Here is a 20,538-nt window from a genome sequence, read left to right on the forward strand (position 1 = left end):
TTAAAAGTCTTTTTAAAATAGACTTTTAATAGAGTTCTTTGTAACTGTGACAAAAAAACAATGTTCTTTGTTTTTTGTTACAGCTACACGTGCTTAAGGAAGGACATACATATTCATTCTATGTTTCATGCCAAACCCACACAGTGTGTTTGTCTCTGAAAAGCCTCATCTTATTGTCGTCAAGCTGAAGAACTTGGTTTCATTCAAAGTCCAACTAGTGTTTTGAAGACTCCAGCTGTATACGTTTGTGATGGTGGGACAAAAATGAAACAAAAAAAAAAAAACTTTTTGCTGCATCACTTCCAAAAAGCCAGTAGGGATGCAGTTACCATGTATTTCATTTATTGGGATTGGACGTTGCACTGAAAAACCCTGAATTTTATGTCATTTTTCATCTGAGATTGATTTAGGGCAACAAAATGTGAATTTAGTTCAAGCCAATGTGGTAGGCCTCTCACTTTATTGTTTTGATTCAGATACAATTGGGTGAGCCATATTTTGTCAAATGGAGAGAACAAACAAAAAAAAACAAAAACGGATGAGCACAGCAGTCTATTTTGTTAACATTTAATCTTATTTCTCATTCATCTTGATCGGCGTAAATCACAGCAGGCAATGGTTAAAATGATGACATAGAAACACTTTGCAATGAGTTAATATACATGGTTGTGCTTAAATGTTTCAGGACACGTTTGAGTTTAATATGCATAGTACAGAACTACAGAAATTGCTATTCATAATTAGGAGTTCCCTCTCGTCACGCACACAAGTGTTCTATGTAGAAGAGAGGACAGAGTGGTGCTTAATATTTAAGATCAAGATCTGTGCACGGCTATGTTTTGGATATGCTGATAAAGTCTGCACATGTATTACTTACCTCCAAATCTAAATCCTGAAGGCAGGATCTCAAACAGCTAAAGAACTGGGGGTTTGCTCGAGACTAGTAAACACCACTGGAAAGTATCCAGGGAAATCCTTAAAAATAAACTATCACTGAATATTTATTTATTTCAAGTTTTCTGCGAGCTGCCAAGCTACGAAGGTCCGACGGAGTGGAATCCCTAAGTTCAAAAAAAGGGCACGTACCCTCAGCTTGCAAATAAACAAAAAACCAAAAGCGAATAGAAAAGTCTTATGACAGCCAGAAAAAAAAATCAATCGAGTAGCGAAAGCAAAAACAGGAAAGCAGAAAGAAAACATGACTGAAGTAATAAAGTATTCATATATAGATAAAAAAATGATGTAGCTGTCAAAACTGTTTAATTTGTTCAAAGCATCTTGGTGTCCAAAAAGAACGACAAACATTCAGCTCAAATATCAAAGATGGATCAAGACATAGAGTGAGTTTGTTTGAGGATACCGTGACTAATGCAGTTAAATTAAAATGTGTACTTCCTGTCTTGACCGTGGGAAACGGCAGGCTTGTATTTGACTGCACAACAACACTCTAATGCACCCCTATCTCCATACATTCAAACATCTGGGAGTCAGCTTCAGGGAATGCAGACAGTGTCAGTGTTCGGTATGGTTCCCCAGCCGAACCGCTGCTGGATCTTCTAGCGGAGAGAAACAGGAAACGGTAAAATAAACAGAACAGTCTGTGCATGCTGTACGAGTTTCAGCTCCATTGTTCTGTTTCGTCCCAAATCTGACAAAGCTAACTGTACTAATGATGAAGAGGCTAACTACACACGACTACACACACACACACACACGCACGCACACACACCTACAGTGCAGTGTTTAGCTGTTGGACAGCAGAATGGAGCTGTGTTGTCACATCTGCAGCCCTCTGCATTTTCCTGTATACACGGGCCGGAGGTTATTCCACCAGTGGGAGGTCAAAGTTCAAGAGGTCGTCCTTAACCGCACCTTCTCCTCTCTGATGTCTTGCATCCTAAACTTGAGTCTCAGAGGGACTCAACCTTTGCATTTTCTTTATGCCAGCAGAAAGCTAAATTAGGGAATGTTATATTACACTGTTAATAAATATTCCGTGGTGCAGTGTGTTTAAGGCTCTCGTTTATTATTAATAATTTTTTTTTTTTTTTTTTTTTTTTTTTTACAACTGACAGACTAGGCAAAGAGAGCATTAATCAGAGAAACAGCCAAGAGGCCCATGGTTACTCTGGAGGAGCTGCCGAGGCTGAATCAAATTACTGAAATTGATCACCACCCAAAACAGACCATCACTGCAGTGAAGCATAGCAGTGGAGGCTTCATGCTGGGAGGTTTGTCGCTACAGCGGAGCTACAGCATGTCGGTCGATCACAAAATATTTGCAACGTGACAAAAAGAGAAAAAAAAGACACCACGACTATTTTTGCAAGACCCTGTAGCTTTCTGGTTGTATATATTCACACTTTTACATGTCATTGTTTATGTTCGCCTTGCTTCCTGTTATGGTTTTATCTGTTGTTCAATGTGTCGGCATACCCATGTATCTGTGCATCTGTTTTCAGACGAGAGCCCTCTGCATCTATAGAATCTGGAGCAGAAAGTCTCCACAGGAAATGCAGTCAAGAATGTTAGGGCCGGGGATTTCCAACGTCCTCTGTCTCAAACATGATCGGGGTGGGAGACACCAACAAAATGTTTTTTAGGGGGTTTTATCAAAGTTTCTTGGAAGGTTTTTTTTTTTTTCTTTGAGAATCACTATGTTTGCCCTCTCGCTAAAACCAATCAGTTTCTGTGATCATTTTTGTAACTTGAGGCGGAGCACCCTGTATCCAACTGAACCAATCTACAGTGACTGGTTGAAGTTTATTGAGTTGATCATTTTTCAGCATCTTCAAAAAACTAAATAAAACATCTATAAAAAAAAACAAAAAAAACCAGCCATGTATTTCTACATTTACAGTTTTGACTAGTCTTTTCGATCAAAATGACCCTTCTTATCTTGTAAAGGTTTATATTTGTGTCTAAATAAGGATGTTATTTTTTTTTCATGTATTGCCATACATTAGATTTTAAAGTTTTCTTATAAAAGTTGATCATCTATACAATTATATATTTTCCATCTCTTTTCTTTTTTTTCCAACGCTCTAATCCTCCCACATAATAATGCTTCTATCTAGCGGCTCTTGTGTTTTGCGAGTATGAATCCAAGCAAAGTTATTTTTATTTTAGGTCTTACTGTGCATAGCGGTGCCATCTGGAAAGAAAGCATGCTTGGATGCACAATGTTCAACACCATCATGAGAATTCCTCCCAACAGCAGAATTAGGGGTCCCTCTGCGCTTTATAGCTCCATCAATAAGCACTCCAAGATATAATATATAGGCACATAATTTACTTTACCGCTGTTAAAGTGAGCCAAGAAAGTGAATTCCTCAAAGCTCGTACAGCTGAAATGCTTCTGGAGAAAAAAGGAAGACAGTGCCTTTTGAACTATACCTATCAACAGGAGCAGCGATATCAGTCCGCACTCTGCGATCTCTGAGGGATAAAATCAAGAAAACAATAAAGGCCAAATCCAGAATATGAGTGCGTGGGAGTAGGCGCTGTATTTATGCCTGTTATACCTGCGGGACTGTGTAAAACAATGCAGCATCATAATAAGTAAGCCATATATTTATCACCTGCTGTTTCAGCCCTGCATGTGTGCATGTCCTCATTAATCACAGCAGCATTGTTCCTCCAGCGAGATGCTCTGATCTCAGGAGGGGATCCATCTGTTGCTCAACGTCTCTGCTGCACCAGAGAGCACACACAGGACTCTGAGAAAACATCTGAAATACGAGAAGAAAAAGTTTCAGAGTGTATTTCCACTGTAAATGTTTGCTGTTCTGGGTCGTCTGCTGCTCTAAAATAAATTAATGTTCCTAAAGCATTTATTATTATTATTATTATTATTATTTTTAAACTTTACTTTTTTAATTTGGTCAAAATAGGAGTTTTGAACTAATACTCTTTGACTTCCTGCCCATGTGGGGTTTAAAGGTAACCTGACAAAAAGGCCCTTTTCTCTTAACCACACTTGACACATAGCTAATAGAGATGTGTGTGATATTTGCAATGAATTAGACAATATTTCTCACCTAAACTGACCCATACAAACAATAAGAGCAAAATCTGAGATGTTTAAAACAACTGTGGTGGGCCCCACATAGTGGTACCACAGACACACACAAAATAAATAACATCCAAAGCTCGCTGTTACATCAGGTCTTTGCAACCTTAAAATACATCTATGTTAAGAGTTTTGTGCACATCTTTACTGAGGCTGCACAACCATTTTTAAAGCTCTGCATACTATTTTGTACCAGCTCTGCAAGTGTAAAATCAACCATTTGATGAAGATTAATTTTATAATAAAGATGTTTTGTTTTTTTCGAACTTTTGTTAACATTGGAATAATACTAGAAAACATAAGAAGACCCAAATTACATAAATATTAGCTGTTTGGTTAGTTTCAAGCTTATTTTTGAAAAGGACCGTCTGTTTATTTGAGCTCCAGCCTTACATGATATTTATTAAACCAGAAAACCAAAGTACCACTTCGGTCTCACTGAGTCGTACTGCTTGTCAGAGTCTCCCCTGATCCATTATCACAACACACCGCAAGCTCAAACAGTTGATAATATGGGACTTTTCACTAATTTAGCTTACCTCTTCGTTCTCTTTTACATTGTACTGCTGCCATCTTGTGGTAGCGATGAGATATTACAGACTAAATTTTAGGGGGAAAAATAGGAGGAGGTTTCAGTCTGAGTCGTAATATGAACATACTTGAAACATATTAACTTATCTCACAGCATGTTACATATTGTGAAATATATTTATATATATATATATATATATATATATATATATATATATATATATATATATATATATATATATATATATATATATATATATATATATATATATATATATATATATATGTATATATATATATATGTATAGCAGGAAACAGAATAGTATGCAGCAGACAATATGGTGTCAAACAATTTGAAAATAGATTATGTACAAATAATTACATTTGAATATGTAGTTCAAGGTTACATATTTAAATCAATCAATAAATAAAACTAAATATATTTTTAAAATCTGTGCGAAAGCTCTTTCCACCCCCAGATGTTGTAGAATGTCCACTTGAATCTTAGGCCAGCTTGAATCTTACAAAACTCGTTTTGCATGAAAACTCTATCGGTCTTTTACTTCTTAAGTTGTTTTCAAACTACGGAATCGCTGCAAACTTTTGGTAAAGGCAAAAAGAATTATATAGATTTTTCCTTTTTTAAGAAAATATATGTGTCTTTAAAAAAGGAAAGAAAAATAAGCAAGTCTCACCTTGTCTTCTTCAATTAGGTGAGACTTGCTTGCAACAACAGCTAGTGAAATGTGCTACACTACATTTCCCATCAGCCCCGTTCGGTGATTTCTCCGGAAGAAAACCTCCGCATTTTTCTTAGCGCTTCCTCTTTCCGTCAGCGGAGTTTAGGTAGGACTGATACTTTCTGGTCCCCGTCTTGAAATCCTGTATAAATCTTGATTTTCCTGGCTCATCCACCTTAAATCGACTCATATAAAACTGTAGAAGAGTTATAACGATGTGACCCGTGTTGTATTTCAATAGTAGAGTGGTTATCAGAGTTTTTATTTATGTTTTCTTGCCTCTTGGTGACATGGCGCTGCAGTAGCGGTGTGATATTAGCTAGGAGGCCGGTAAGCGCTGGTCTCAGCGCTCGTGGGGCTTCGTGTAAATCTATGCTAATGGCGAAAGGTTATCACAATTGCTCTTATGTGTGAAATGTGAAAGCAGCAGCTCCGAACAGTAAGAGCTGCGTGCATCTTCAGAATGACGCTGACTTTGTGCGGCTAGCTTCTAGGCTAACAGTTGTAGGAAAAGCAGAGGGCTAGTTGTAAACATTTTATTCGTAAACACACTTTTCGTAAGATATAACACTAAGTTTATGTTTGTATGAGAAAACACGTTTGAATCTTCTCTAAAGGTGTCAGGGTTCTCGTACTGATTTCTTCAAAACTGTTGAATTAATACGGGATACACCTTTGAAGAAGTTTTGTAGCTATTGATAGATTTAAAAAAAAACTATTAAATGCTTTTTAGCTTGACTAAAGGTCACTGTATATATTACAAATAACATCTTTGACTGCTTAACATTGTATACACTGCCATAATGATTGAGAGACGCCTAATGATTTGTGTTTCAGTTCAAGATGGGACGTGTGATCAGGGGACAGAGAAAAGGTGCAGGCTCTGTTTTCAGAGCCCACGTCAAGCACAGGAAAGGTGCTGCTAAACTCCGTCAGGTCGACTTCGCTGAACGCCACGGCTACATCAAGGGCATCGTGAAGGTAAGCAGTGACTATCAGCAGATGGCGGTTGTACTTGTTGCAAGGTTGGGAGTGTCAATATGTCCACGCCCCTCAACCAGGACATCATCCACGACCCCGGCCGTGGCGCCCCCCTGGCCAAAGTGGCCTTCCGTGACCCATATCGGTTCAAGAAGAGAACCGAGCTCTTCATCGCTGCTGAGGGTATCCACACCGGACAGTTCATCTACTGCGGCAAGAAGGGTAAGGACAGACGGTCATCATCGGTGTTTAAGCTGTTGCGTGAGTTTAGGTGGCTTACTTGTGTGTGTTCTTTTGAGGCTGCGTTAAAAAGACAATCAGGTTTTGTTGCGACTTGGCTTACAGACAGTTCAGAATTCAGATTCACCAGTCAAATATTCCACAACTGATTATCACTTTAAATCTCAGTGTAGCTGGAAAAGGTTTTTCATCGTTCCACGTATGAACATTTAAATGTTATGGGGAAGGTATTAGGAGAGCCTAGGTGTTTTAAAAATTGGCAGAAACCTTGAATATGGTAAAAAAAAAAAAAAGTTATTTAAGTCGACCGAATACTTTAGTTTTAGCATCCTGTACATGATGAACATCTTTATGATAAAACGGGAAGTTTTGTAGGGATTACAGCAGAAGCTTATTAATTTAAAAAGGAAATAAAAGCAGATTACAATGGCAGTGTGTTCAAAAATTGTATCTAGAATGGGAGTTAATTGGAAAAGATTGTTTTGTTCTATGAAATAGTAAAGCAGTAGGGGAAGGATTGCTCCCAAAATACACAATCTTGCCCTTTACTATGAAAATTTTATCAACACACCTGAAGTTAAATGAAAATTACATTTAAAGCATGCCAAAAGAAATTACCCATGTGGGTTAAATGCATCAAAATTTAAAAACAACGAAGGGATCCCTCACAAAGTGGACGCCCTTTTCCATGTCCCTTGTGGGACGTATCAACTCAATTAAAATGAATATACTACCCAAATTTTTATACCTCTTTCAGGCATTACCCATTTTTATTCCTAATACTTTTTTTAATGAGCTAGACTCAACTCTCTCGTCTTTTATTTGGCAGGGTAAAATAAATTACAACTCCAAAACATAAACAACAGGGGGGGTTTGCCTCCCCCAATTTCCTGTTTTATTATTGGGCCGCCAAAATTAGATGCTCAGTGTTTTGGTATTTATACTACAACCTGGGTGACTGTCCTGACTGGGTGGCTATGGAGCTACGTGGTAACAATATATCCATCCCTGCCTTGCTCTGTTCCCCACTTTCACTGCTTCATTTAACGGCATTTCAAACCCTGTAGTGAAACACTCACTGAAAATATGGGGCCAGTTTAGGAAATACTTTAAACTTTATGACTTTTCCCTCCTGAGTCCAATTGCACTTAACCATTTTTTCAAACCATCTGTTCAGGATGGGGTGTTCCTAGAGTGGCAACGGAGGGGGCTTATTTATTTTAAGGACCTTTTTATAGAGAAGAATCTGGCATCCTTTGAGGAACTTACCACTAAATATGGTTTACCTAAATCCCATTTTTTTAGATATTTGCAAACCAGAAACTTTATTCAGTCTCACTTATCAGGCTCAGCTTCTCCACCAGAGCATACACTGTTGGAAACCATTCTATTGTTGAACCCGACTCGTAAAGGGCTGGTTTCTTGGCTTTATAATAGAATGTTGAGTACGAAAGGGTCCTCCTCACCTGAACTTAAAACTGCATGGGAAGAAGATTTGAATATGACTATACCAGATGAGACATGGGACTCTATACTTAAACTGGTGAATACAACATCTCTGTGTGCGCGCCATTGTCTCATTCAGTTCAAAATAGTACATAGAGCCCATCTCTCCAAAAGCAAACTGTCTCGTTTCTATCCAGAAGTCACCCCATACTGCGACAAATGTAAAACTAGCGTAGCCACACTAGTTCATATGTACTGGTCCTGCCCCGCTCTTGGTCAGTTCTGGACAGATGTTTTTCGTACAATGTCTGGGTTGGCCGGGGTGGTGGTAACACCTGGCCCCCTCTTGGCTCTCTTTGGGCTCAGTGGTGAGGGGTTGCCTTTACCAGCCTCTAAACGACAGGCCCTGGCATTTTGCTCACTGATAGCGAGGCGAACAGTTCTGACCAGGTGGAAGGGTGCTGCTCCTCCAACTTACAAGCAGTGGCTTTGTGACCTCATGTCGTGTTTGAAACTGGAAAGGATTAGATGTTCTCTTCAACGCGCAACTGGTAAATTTGAAAAAACATGGGGAGCCTTTCTTGACTCATTTCAAAACATACAATAATGCTCCAGATTAATGAAGTTAATTGATTTTATTAAGATGTGTTTCATTTCTGTCAGGGATAGGAATGCAGTGGGTGGACCTACTGGGCAGTGACCTGGGTGGGCTAAATGGGATTACTTTGGAGGGATTATTTTCTCTGTGTGTATTATTTTATGTATGTGTTAGATACACTTTAACTAGATACACCTCTTTGTATTCACAAACTGTATGTATTAAAAGAAAAAACTCAATAAAAAGACAGTGATTAAAATTTAAAAACAACATCTAACTAAGTGAGAGTGATTAATAAAAACATGTAATGGTTTGGGTCATACAAGTTGAAGTTAATTTATTATAGTTTTTGGAAAAACAGCGTATCAAACGAAGTTCCACAGACCTCAAAGAAAACAGGAAGTCAGTATTGAACTTTAATACTTCACCATTTGAAATGATAAAGTGTGTGTGGAATCTTCTTGGATGTTTTGAATGTGGGTGCCTTTATGTGTTTTTTTTAGTAGGTTAAAGTATTATTATTACAGAAAGTAACTAATGCTCTTATAACGAATGTTTCTTCAGCTTTAGTGATGATTGTTCCTGATAACGGTCCCATCTTAATCTGTTTTTAATTTTACGCAATAGTTTTCTTTCCCACATTTTCTGCGTAAAATGTGAATTTTTGTTTTAATTGGGAACCCAATGTTGTAAGTCGACTTTTGCGGTGTTGCAAAAGCAAAAATGAGAATTATTATGAAGCATAATTGTGATTTAAAAAGAAAGAAAAACAAAATCCACATTGAACATGTAATGTTTAGTTGATTTTCCTTAATTTTGAATCTTATAGAAGTTTCAGAAGCCAATCAGAATCTACAGCAGAAATCATCATTAAATGTCTCTGAAGAAAATTGTAGAATGAGTTGCAGTATTTAATTTCCCCTCTGGGATTAATAAAGTTTCTTTGAAATGAAGGATAAACATTCTTCAGCCTGACTGAAGATATTTAGTAAATTCCTAGGTGGGGATAAAGGAAATAATTCACCAGATTATTGTCTTGAAGCAAGGAGAATTGTTGTTCCAGACTATTTTTGTGCTGATCAGAAAGACGACGCCGACATTCAAATTTAAAGCAGCCGTCTCATCGCCCTCTGCTCTGCAGCTCAGCTGAACATCGGTAACGTTCTTCCCGTCGGCACCATGCCCGAGGGAACCATCATCTGCTGCCTGGAGGAGAAGCCCGGCGACAGAGGCAAGCTGGCCCGCGCCTCAGGAAACTACGCCACCGTCATCTCCCACAACCCCGAGACCAAGAAATCCAGAGTCAAGCTGCCCTCAGGCGCCAAGAAGGTCGTCTCTTCTGCCAACAGAGCCGTCGTCGGTGAGAATGCAGTCGTGTTTTTTGTTGTTGTTGTTGGCGTTTGGTGACACTGAAGGTAACTGAATGCCACCACCTCTGCTGCTGCGTTCCAGGTGTCGTTGCTGGAGGCGGTCGTATCGACAAGCCCATCCTGAAGGCCGGCCGCGCCTACCACAAGTACAAGGCCAAGAGGAACTGCTGGCCTCGTGTCCGTGGTGTGGCTATGAACGTAAGTGAACCTGGGGACACATCCTGGCTGCACTGTGTGAAAAAGCAAAGAAGCAAAACTGACAGGGGCTTCAGATGCATTTATGTCACCTTCAGTTGGGAGGTTATTTCAGTTTTAACTGTTGTGCTCAGTAATCCAACACAAATGACGGTAAAACTAAAGTCAGAGCAGTCAAAGGAGTAGATAGTTAACCCTAAATGAGTTCTTGGAGATAAAGTAAGCTACATCTGAGAATACAAATATATATTTTTTCAAGAACTCGCCAGATGTTGAACCGTTTGTCACGCGTCACTTCCTCTGCTCTCCGTGCAGCCTGTTGAGCATCCCTTCGGTGGTGGTAACCATCAGCACATCGGCAAACCCTCAACGATCAGGAGGGACGCACCTGCTGGTCGCAAGGTCGGTCTCATCGCTGCCCGTCGTACAGGCAGACTGCGTGGAACAAAGACCGTCCAGGAAAAGGAGAACTAAATGTGACTGTCTTGTTAATAAAACGTGTTCCAAAATGACCATTTTCTTGTTTGTGTGTCTGAGAAATCCGACTACAGCGAGAGAGTGAAATGCTCAAACAGATGAACTAGAATATTGTTTTTATGGAAAATGAATAGATCTACGAAAGAGCTTAAGTGCTACATGTTTTATCCACTGTTGGAAGTACTTTGTCTACAACTTTATGGTACGTTACAAGAAAAGTACAGAAAAATATTACTTTTACTAAAGGATATAAATTTGATTTTTGCCATCTTGAGTCAAAGTTTCAAACAAGGTGCAGTTTGGATGCAAATTAAGCACCGATTGCCATCCATGCATTTTAAAAGAAAGTTGAGTGGAAGGAAACACTATTGCTGAAAATAATGCACGTACAAGGATTGTGAAGCAAAGTCTAATCACGAGTTTAGAAGAGAACTGCAGCTGGAGTCAGTGCTTCACAAGCCAGACATGTCCAGGACATCGACTCCAGCTGTCACTAAAACAGAGACAACTTCAGAACTGTTGCCTGGGATAAGAACTACGGTACTAGATTGTTGCTCTGTGGTCTAAAGTCCTCTTTTTAGAAGTTTGCAGGCAGAGTGGGGAGCATCTGAATCTCAATCTGTGATTTTCTAACTTCCTGGGAAGTTTTAAACTTTTATAATCCAAAGAAACAGAAATGAACATTTGGAATGTCACTCCACACTTGATAAATTACACAATGGATTGAATTACTAATATACTAAAATGCTTTTGAGCAGTTCGTTTAACTTATAGTTTACTCCAAACAATTAACTAACCTTAAGGACATAATTTCAAGTATTTTTTTTTTTAAAAAGAATCCAACCCAAGCATTTATTTTTTAGAATCGTTCAAAATGTGAACTGCAATACCAACTATTGTACCATAGAGGGCGCTCGAGTTGAAACAGCATTTAGAGACACACCAAGACATAAACATCTGCTGGCGTCCTGCTCAAACTTCCTGTTATGTTTGATACATTGATATGAAGCCGTGGTTAAGAAACTTAAAAGTATTTTCACTCACAGAACTGGATTACCAGCTTAACAGCGTTTTTAAAACACCTTTTGAACAACAGTGGTTTTCCATGTACTTATAGAACGTCCAAATATATAAATAAATTTTAACTTTGCAGAGGCAATGGGACATTTCCAGTATCAAGATATGCCAAGGGTTTTTTGTTTTTGAATTTAAAATTGTATGGTGCAAAGTTCTAATAACATGCTGCAGTGTCCAGTTTTCTAAAGCTGACCGTCCTCCACCTGCTGCTGCACACTGCTGGTCATCCGGCTGGAAGAAAGCTCCTCTACTTACCGCTTGCTTACAATGCAATCTAATTTGTTGACTATGAAATATTTGTGCTTACAAGAAACAAGTTATGAGCAGACACTAAAAAAAGCACAATCTAGGGACAGCCCAGGTGGATTTACAATTTCACCAAGATCTTTTGTTATTTAGTGCAATAACAGAAGGCAGGAGTTAAAATATATATATATTTACAACTTTTTGGCGTTCTTTTTTAGGCAAATGTATGGCTGCATGTCACTGCAGCTACTGCCACACAAATGCAAATACTACTTACCAAGAATAACCAGGAAAGCAGAAAAATAAGAATAATATGTACAATACCAACTTACACACTAAACAAATGACTTTCCAATATTTTAGCTCAAGTGTGCGTCAAAGCAAAAGTGATAATTCTAAGGTATATTATTGTAGTGGCAATAGGAATAACTTCATTTTGAAATGGAAAAAAAGTTGGATAATATACATGTATAACAAATTATTTCACGTGATAATTAAACAGCACAACTAGGTCTCTAAGGAGGAAGATGCCATCGATACAATTTGGTAATCCTGCGACTTCTGGTCAAAATGCTGGAAAAAACAGTTTCAAGTAGAGACACCATGAGGAAAGTAAAAGGTAGAAACAATGTTCAAGATAGATCTCAGACCGACATGGTGGTATTTCTTTAGTTAATCTGGGGCAGATTAGAGAGAATCTCAGACCAACTCCATGCCTAAAGGGAGCAAAAACAGACAGAGTTAACGGAAACGCCTCCAAGGAAACCTGGTTCATTAAAATAAGACAGAGGCAAGATTCCATGTTCTTTATTTGCTAAGGGCGCAATGCTTTTTTTTTTTTTGTTTGTTTTGTTATATTTCTGTGCACAAAAAAAACCTCACAAAGTGAAAGTCCACATCGCGACTGTAGCTCCAGAATTCAACGTCACACCATGGCCAAAACAAAAGTCGGCAAAAAACAGGGCGCAGAACTCTGTACAGTCAATATCTTCTTTAAAAATAACACAAGGACAAAAATGTTCCTCTTAAATCAAATTCTATTTTTAGTGAAATACAACAAAATAAATTCTATAAAATAAGAGCAAAATATTTAAATATAATACGGTGGGCAGAATATTTTCATTTGCAGGAGTATTTGGTATGTTTTAGACAAAAAAAAAAAAAAAAAGAGGAAAAAAAAGAAAATTCAAAAAATACACGCATTCAAGTTACCAATTAAATACAGTATTTACTGATGTTTTTACCTTTTACTCCTACAGAATTACAAGTTAGCTCAAGTTGCAACAAGATTAACCAGCCTCTTAAAAAAAAAAAAAAAAAAAAAAAAAACCTGCTGTGGGAGCTTCACGCAGTGGAGATGGGGAGGGAGGTCAGGGGTCGCCCCCCCCAGCCTGACCCAGCTCCACGGAAGAGAGGAAGCCGATGGGTAAACGAGTCCGTCTACAACTACGCTCTATTGAAGAGACAGAAGCAAACCACACAGTCTAATACACCAGAGAGCCCAGTGCAGCAATCCTGTTGCATAATGTGTTCGTTTTTCTGGTTTCCTATAGATGAAAGCTAAGCTGGTCTAACCCACCGAAACTGACTGCCAAATGTGAAGTAGGAGGATTACGATGTGCAATTGAAAAGCCACTTATACGCTGGTTAAAAAAAAAAAAAAAAAAAAAAAGTCACCCTCGTTGTAGATAGGGGAAGTTCAGTAGAAAAAAGAACGAGGGAAAAATAAAACCGAACAGAAAGTAAAACAAAAACCTAAAGGGTAAACAGCACCCCTCTGGAGGTTTGGATTAAGAACAGCTTTAGGTTGTTATGATCACAAGTCTTCCCTTGGGCTACACTATTCTGGTGAGAAGCCATGCTAAATGTTACAGCATATTAACTAGAGCTTCAAAAAGGTCTGAAGTAAGAACCAGAATAAACAAAAAAAAAAAGAAAGAAGAAGAAGAAAGGCAATGAGTTTTAGAACAATTGTTTGCATCACTGCTTTTTCACATCAACCGAACACCGTTAAAGTCCACCCAACCAGTTTCACACTAAAACCCCAACCACAGCTCGCGAGTCGATTTGGCATGGGTCGTAAGGTTGCCAAGGAGCGCCAAGTAGAATTATTAGAATTATGATAACATTGAGTCCTTCGACGGTTGAATGACCAGACAACGTCCGATGGTAGAACAAACTTTACTGCTGAGCATGGGTGATAAAACAAAGAGGAGTTGTTGTCGTCTTCTTAGAGGTTTTTTCCTTTTTTGGGACTTTTTTTTCTTATTTATAGTATCCATTTTGTTTTTCCACGTCTGCAACGTCTCCCAACAGCAACCCGCGCCGAGTTATGCTACTGGGGGAATCTAAACAGTCAGAAACATTAACATACTATTTACACCTTTTCGTCGTGTAGGTAAGCGCATCAGCATCGTCAGCTCTGGGTAATTTTTGTTTCTCTTATTAGAACTCTTGTCCTTCGCCTCCGTAGTCGCCAGCAGGCCCCCCCGCCCTCCCTGTCACGCAGTCGGGCAGCTCCAGGCCAGGGAAGAGCGTCCCCAACAGGCTGGGGATGGCGGGAGGCCCGGCTCTGCCCTGCCTTGGGGCCGGCGAGAGAGAGAGAATGAGAGAGAGAGAGACTGTTGACCGAAGGATGAGAGGAAGGTGAGCGGAACGACGGAGGCTCGAGGCACAGCAGAAGAGAGAGGGAGGCAAGGTTACTCCTTGGGAGGGGCGGGTGCTGGGGTGGAGGTGGAGGTCGAGGCCGGGGCCGGGGTTGGGGCTGGGGCGGGTGCTGGGGCCGGGGCCGGGGCCGGGGCCACCTCCTCGGTGCCGTCCCAGGTCTCTTGTGCTCGCGGGCCCGAGGTGGGAGTGGTACCGGGGCCCGGGGTCGGAGTCTGGGTCGGGCCTGGAGTCGGGGCGGAGGCTGGACCGGGACGCTGAGGGTTGTTCATGTGCTGAGCAGCGGGCCCGGTGTACGGCTGCCCATGGGGATGGTTGTTCTGTTTGAGAAGAGAGATGGAGGGATGGTCACGATGAGTATTTACAATTTATTTAGCGGAAATCTGATCTTTCACCAACATTCTGCTAAGTATCCGAAAATCTAGTTTTCCTGGCTTCCGACTGGTTATTCGTCAATCTCGGGCATCACCTTTTACTATGCCTGCTGTTGATTGGTTGAAATAAAGCTGCATGGAACTTAAAAACCCAAGACTTTTTTCCACATATATAAAACCTTTAGTAACTGCTAAATGCTAAAGCAGAAATAAGACATTAAGCTATCGCTGGTCTTCTGAGAAAAAAAAAAAAACATGACAAACTAAGAGCTAACTTTTAGAAAATGTAAAAAAAAAAAAAAGTATCTTAAAGTGGAACGAATGCATGCATACTGTGCTTCAACATGTTTGTATCATGATAAAAAGTAAAGTTTTTCAATGGCATCATAAAGCAGATCACTTCCAGGTGAGCTGAAAGGTTTATTCTAAAACGCAGCCGTCGGTGTTGCATCGCTACAAACTAGAAACCCGAGGCACTTGGCTATGACAGCACTCGGATCCAAACACCTAGACGTCGTGCGTTGCCCAGGTAACCGCTGCTTTTAATGGACATAAAGGGTCCGGTTACAGGAAACAGACACCGCCTTCATCTGCTTTCAAAGAATAGAAACTACACCGCTTGATTTACATCAGTTTAAATAATAATCATAATATCAATAACAATAATAATTTAGAAAAACAGAACAATGGGGGAGTTTGTCCGGTCATACCCTACCTGCTGGAACTGGGTGGTTCCAGGAGAATGAGGGTACAGAGAGGTGTCCTCAGGTGGAGACGAGTCTTGATCATCAGGTGCTTCCTGTTCATCCGGCTCCTGGAATAGAAAAATCGCCACCGGTCAGACGAGTCGGACGTTTCAACGCTTACATGAAAAAACAGAATCTGCCTGTTTATTTGGACAATGCCCTGAATACAGTCTAAGCTTTGGTGTTTTGCTGAGGTTAGATGGAGTTTCAGTGTGGGTGGGTAAGTAGCCGTCTCTCTACTGATAGAGGTGACAGAGATCACATGCACCTCTCTACGCTGCACCAACAACAGATCGTTTCTGCAGGTGGACTTATTACCTCCATTTTTGAGCTGAAGTATCTAGCTTGTTAAAGAATGACAGATCGGGCTCTGTAAGACTGAGACATGTCTTCTAAAATGATAAAAAGTAGTTTCACTTTGTGGCTTACATACCCTAAGGATTGTGTCAATGACTCAAGTTTCCCTGTGACTGTACGGGCCAGAATATATATAGAATTACATTTCTGTGGTAAAATTCCTTTTTCTTAATTGCTCTTTCATGATGTTAACATTTTCAGAGAAAATACATTTTGGATTTCCAAAAATTAACAGAAACAAAAGCTTAAAATACATCATCGTGTAATAGTTCTCTGTAACGTATGTCTCACATTTATCACCGATATAAACAAACTTTTTAGTGATTTCGTAGTTTAATAAATGCTTCTGTGGACAGCAGCAGCAGTCAGTGGTTGCTTGGTTACTGCCTGTCAAACAGAGCAGGATGCTACCTAGCTTTCCTCCAGCAATAAGAAAAATCCTTTTCTAAACATGTTAAGTCACAGTAGTCTAAAATATGACAGAAGACGGAAAAGTGATGTGCAGTTTTAGGAATAAAAGGGTTTTATTGTAAACAGTGTAAACTGTAAACCTTATAACTATCTGAACAGTCGTTGAATGTGTTTGGAGGCCTAAACATTGATCAATACTCCATGTTCCTCTGCTGAATCTTTAGGGAGATTTTGTTGAATTTCCTTCCCTGATGTCGTGTTGCCTGGAATACTGACCTTCCCTGGGCTTTCCTGAGTACACTTGAGCTGTGTATGGAATATTACAGGAGAAGTGTGTCATTTAACTGGATTTTCTTTCATCATGATAAATACAAATAGCTCATGTGAAGTGAGGTTTATTGGTCAAATCGGCTACGAAAACCAGACATATTCATCTGACTAAACAATTTGCGTAGAATCATTTAGGTTTAGAAATTACATTTTCAACTTCTTTAACAGTTCAAAAGTTAAAGAACACAGCATAGCATTATGTATTCCGACATGTATATTAATAATACCTATAACACAAGCAACAACAAGGTAAGTCATTTCATGGGTTGTTGTGCTGAGATGATGAGGTCAAACTCAGTTGCAAAATTTCTTTTGTAAGGATTTTCCACCAGAGGTTCCAGTTCTTAACAAGGGCCGGTGCCAAAGCCAGTTCTTAACTGGTTCTGTAAAACAACCAGTTTGCTTTTCCACAACCTGAGAACCAAGTCATTATATCATTATAAAGAACTAACCAATTTTTTGTTTGGTTTTCCCCTTTTTCTTTTTCCCGTTTTTGTGAAGGACTGTAAGAGCAAAGACAGTTTGACCAATGCAGCACCTTCCTGTAGCCAGGTATTTGTTGCATTATGGGACGTTGTACAGTAAACTAATCATTCAGTAAACTTTTCATACTTTTACATAAAATAGTAGCAAGAACAAGAGTAATATTATCAACTCTATTTTTTTTTAACAGCTCAGAACTGGAAGCATCTACTTCCTGTGCTTACAGTTGGTTTCCGCTCCCAGATACATTTGACCAATAAAGAGATTTTTCTTTTTTTTTTTTTTTTTTTCCCCACCAGGGGGTCCTTTTTGTGGGCTCTAGTGTCCCTTTTATCGTAGTAGGCTGACAGGAAAGGGGGAAGGAGAGGGGGGAAGAGATGCGGCAAATGTCGTCGGGTCCGGGAATCGAACCCGCGACGAGGACTGAAGGCCTCCAAACGTGGGGCGCGCTAACCTCTTTATTGGGAGCACGCCCCCAATAAAGAGATTTAACGTTTGTAGCGACAAGTTTTGGTCTCACTGGAGCTTACCCTGCATGAAAAACCCCCCAAACAATCTGGAAAAAGTTGCCAGTCAAACTCAACTACTAATCCAGACCGAAGTCAACTGTGGGAAAACGTCCTTATTCTAGTTAAAGTGCACTGCAGGGTTTTTACTTGCGTTTCGGTTTCAAATCTGACAAAAGCCAGACTTCGCTCCAAGGTTTTAAACATTGCGCTCTTAATGAAAGCGTTTTTTTACCCTCTGGCCCAGCAGCAAGTTGGTCCAGGGTTAGCAGCTGCTGAGAACTGTTGCTCAATAAGCTCTAGCACCAGGTAAGAACTGGAACCAGGTTGGTGGAAAAGGCCCTTTAAGAGTTTTCCCTTAACATCTCTAAATATACAGTAAAGTCAACAATTATTCATACCCCTTGCAGATTTTGGGTTAAGTTATATTTTACCAAATTGTTTCTTCACTGGAAGTAATAAAGTGTTTCGAGTGACCCACCACTAAAACCTAATAGAGAACAGAGCTGAAGATTATGACTATTACAGGCAAGAAAGCCAGTAATAGTCATAAAACCAGCAACTATGAGGAAGTTTTGATTGCTAAAAATTGCTAATGGGTTTTTTCCTCACAGATTATTAGGCAATATTTAGGTAATTTTGCCACTTATTGAAAATGTAAACAAATTCATTCATTCATTAATCCAGTCTCATTTCTTCTAAAATAAATACAATTTCTAAGATGAATCTATTTTTAAATCTAAATCTGCTAGGGGTATGCATCACTCTGGGGTCAACTGTATCATTTACAGCTACATAATTAGGTCAGTGTGAAACTGTGGGTGTGTAGGGTGATCTGTAAATGCCGTTACCTCTTCAGGACAGAGTTCACAAGCCTTGGCCAGTGTCATGCGTGCACTGTGGGAGCGCTCAAGAAAATATCCATTGGAGGTCTCGTTGCTCTGAACTGGAGGGGACCAGTTGTTATACGTGTACTGGGGGTTTCCCGTGTACGGCCGCCTCTCCAACTCGTCCCCTAACCACTCCACTGCCCATGTCCACTTTCGCTTCAAGTCACCATTGCTCTGTGAGAGTGCAAGCGAAGGTCAGCGACGGGCTTCCTGATTTTGTTGACAGGCTAAATAAAATCGAACTACGAATAAACATCTGCGTATGCTGGAATGAGTACCTGCAGGATCTGATAAGCCACAGAGCAGTTGCTAAAGAGGGCCACCATGCACTTGATGCACTGATAGGCCCGTTTCTGGTAGTGGTTTTTCGAGCGCTGAATGGTGTCAAATAGCCCATCTCTGTCATCAGGGATGCCTTTCAGCACATTGTGGATCCTTAATATGGACACAAAAAAGGTGCAAAGTTAAAGACGCATTGTTCCAAATGCAACTTGTTCAGGGCCTTGAAAAAAAACATTAGACTTTAACTACTGTATAGTTTGTTACAGAACAAGCCTAGAATTCAATGTATTTTCTGGGAATGTATGTGAATCAACACATCAGTGTATAATTGACTCATGGCTTTTAAGTTGTTCTACAAAGAAAAAGCTGAATGGTGTGGCATGCTTTTTTATTTTTTTTTTTAACTCAAGAATCTTCTTGAGTTTTAAAACTACAGAAAGAATTTTCTCTGATGTAAACTCCAGTTTTAGCTGTGGTTGTGTGCTCAGCGTTATTGTCCTGATGAAAGGTGTACCTCCGCACCAGCCTCATTTACAGACTAAATGAGCTTTATTGTTGATTATTTTAATATTGCTCCAACATAAAATTCACAAAAGTAATGACAAAATATGAAAAGGTTCAAGGTGTATGAATACAATATACGACAGTCAATCTGACCTGTGCGTTTGCCAGGAGTCCTCGATGAGTAAGATTTGTAGCAACAAGTCTAGGTAAGGCCTCAGCTCATAGGTGTAGGAATATGCCACCTGCAAACAAACACAGGTTATTGTTCCAGTCTTGCCTTTGGGATCAATGAAGTATTCTCAAACTGCACCTGAACAACTATCCCCTAACAACCATTTGAGGCGTTGGATGTTTACCTGCCAGAGCAGTTCACTGAGCACAGTGGAGGAAAACTGAGGGTTTTCCCAGCAGCAGAAGCGAAGCAGCTTCACCGTCTCCTCAGAGTTGCTGCAGTCCTCAATGATCTTCTTCACATAACTAGTCCGCACAAACAGAATCTCTGCCACTAGCTGCTGCACCGGCATGACGGGAGCCGTCAGGTTGGTGTCCCCGTACGGGTTAGGAAGAGGAGGATTACCTGGTAAAACACAAAGTAGCAGTGCATTTAGAGTAGGGCTGCACCAGATGACTATTTTACTAATCGTTTAATTATCAAAAATAACTGCTTAACTGGCTTAATTGGCACATTGTGCAGAGCTTTCATTTAACAACATTAGAAGTGCACAAAATTGCAGAACAAGAAATGATTCAGCTAATTTAAAAGTAAATAAATAAAAATAAACACTTTGTTGCCTAAAATGCAGTAACAGTAATCCTTTAGTCACAACGTGTAAAGCGCAACCCTTTCTGCTCGACATGACTATAGTGGCGGGCTGATTTGGTGATTATTTTTTGCATCAACTCATTAAGAAAGAACATTTTGCTTTCTTATTAAGCAAAATGTGCTTAAGATATTTCCCCGCCCCCCACAAAAGTTGAACCAGTTGAAGCAAAAACTGCCAATTGAGGAGTTTTCTGG

General features: G+C 39.8%; 2 protein-coding genes across 10 annotated transcripts in view; one reads left to right on the forward strand and one right to left on the reverse strand.

Moving 5' to 3' along the window:
- The first annotated feature begins 6,153 nt into the window (after positions 1 to 6,153).
- Positions 6,154 to 10,685, forward strand: rpl8 (ribosomal protein L8). The gene is made up of 5 exons (XM_044132031.1): positions 6,154 to 6,324; positions 6,405 to 6,546; positions 9,750 to 9,968; positions 10,061 to 10,176; positions 10,489 to 10,685. The coding sequence occupies exons 1-5, from the start codon at positions 6,187 to 6,189 to the stop codon at positions 10,645 to 10,647; spliced, it is 774 nt and encodes a 257-aa protein (XP_043987966.1). The 5' UTR covers positions 6,154 to 6,186; the 3' UTR covers positions 10,648 to 10,685.
- Positions 10,686 to 12,764: 2,079 nt separating this feature from the next.
- The window catches only part of usp9 (ubiquitin specific peptidase 9), a 41,827-nt gene continuing 34,053 nt past the window's right edge, over positions 12,765 to 20,538 (reverse strand). For 6 of the 9 annotated variants that reach the window (XM_044132034.1, XM_044132036.1, XM_044132038.1 and 3 more), the window contains 7 exons: positions 19,877 to 20,097; positions 19,674 to 19,762; positions 19,013 to 19,169; positions 18,696 to 18,908; positions 16,802 to 16,831; positions 15,727 to 15,825; positions 12,765 to 14,957 (listed from right to left, as the gene is read on the reverse strand). In XM_044132034.1, the coding sequence (XP_043987969.1) occupies positions 14,673 to 14,957; positions 15,727 to 15,825; positions 16,802 to 16,831; positions 18,696 to 18,908; positions 19,013 to 19,169; positions 19,674 to 19,762; positions 19,877 to 20,097 (1,094 nt within the window). In that variant the 3' untranslated portion in view covers positions 12,765 to 14,672. The remainder of the gene's footprint in view (positions 14,958 to 15,726; positions 15,826 to 16,801; positions 16,832 to 18,695; positions 18,909 to 19,012; positions 19,170 to 19,673; positions 19,763 to 19,876; positions 20,098 to 20,538) is intronic. The other 3 variants (XM_044132039.1, XM_044132037.1, XM_044132040.1) reach the window with 1 other exon arrangement.

This window comes from Gambusia affinis, linkage group LG11 (assembly GCF_019740435.1).
Source record: "Gambusia affinis linkage group LG11, SWU_Gaff_1.0, whole genome shotgun sequence".
NCBI lineage: Eukaryota > Metazoa > Chordata > Actinopteri > Cyprinodontiformes > Poeciliidae > Gambusia > Gambusia affinis.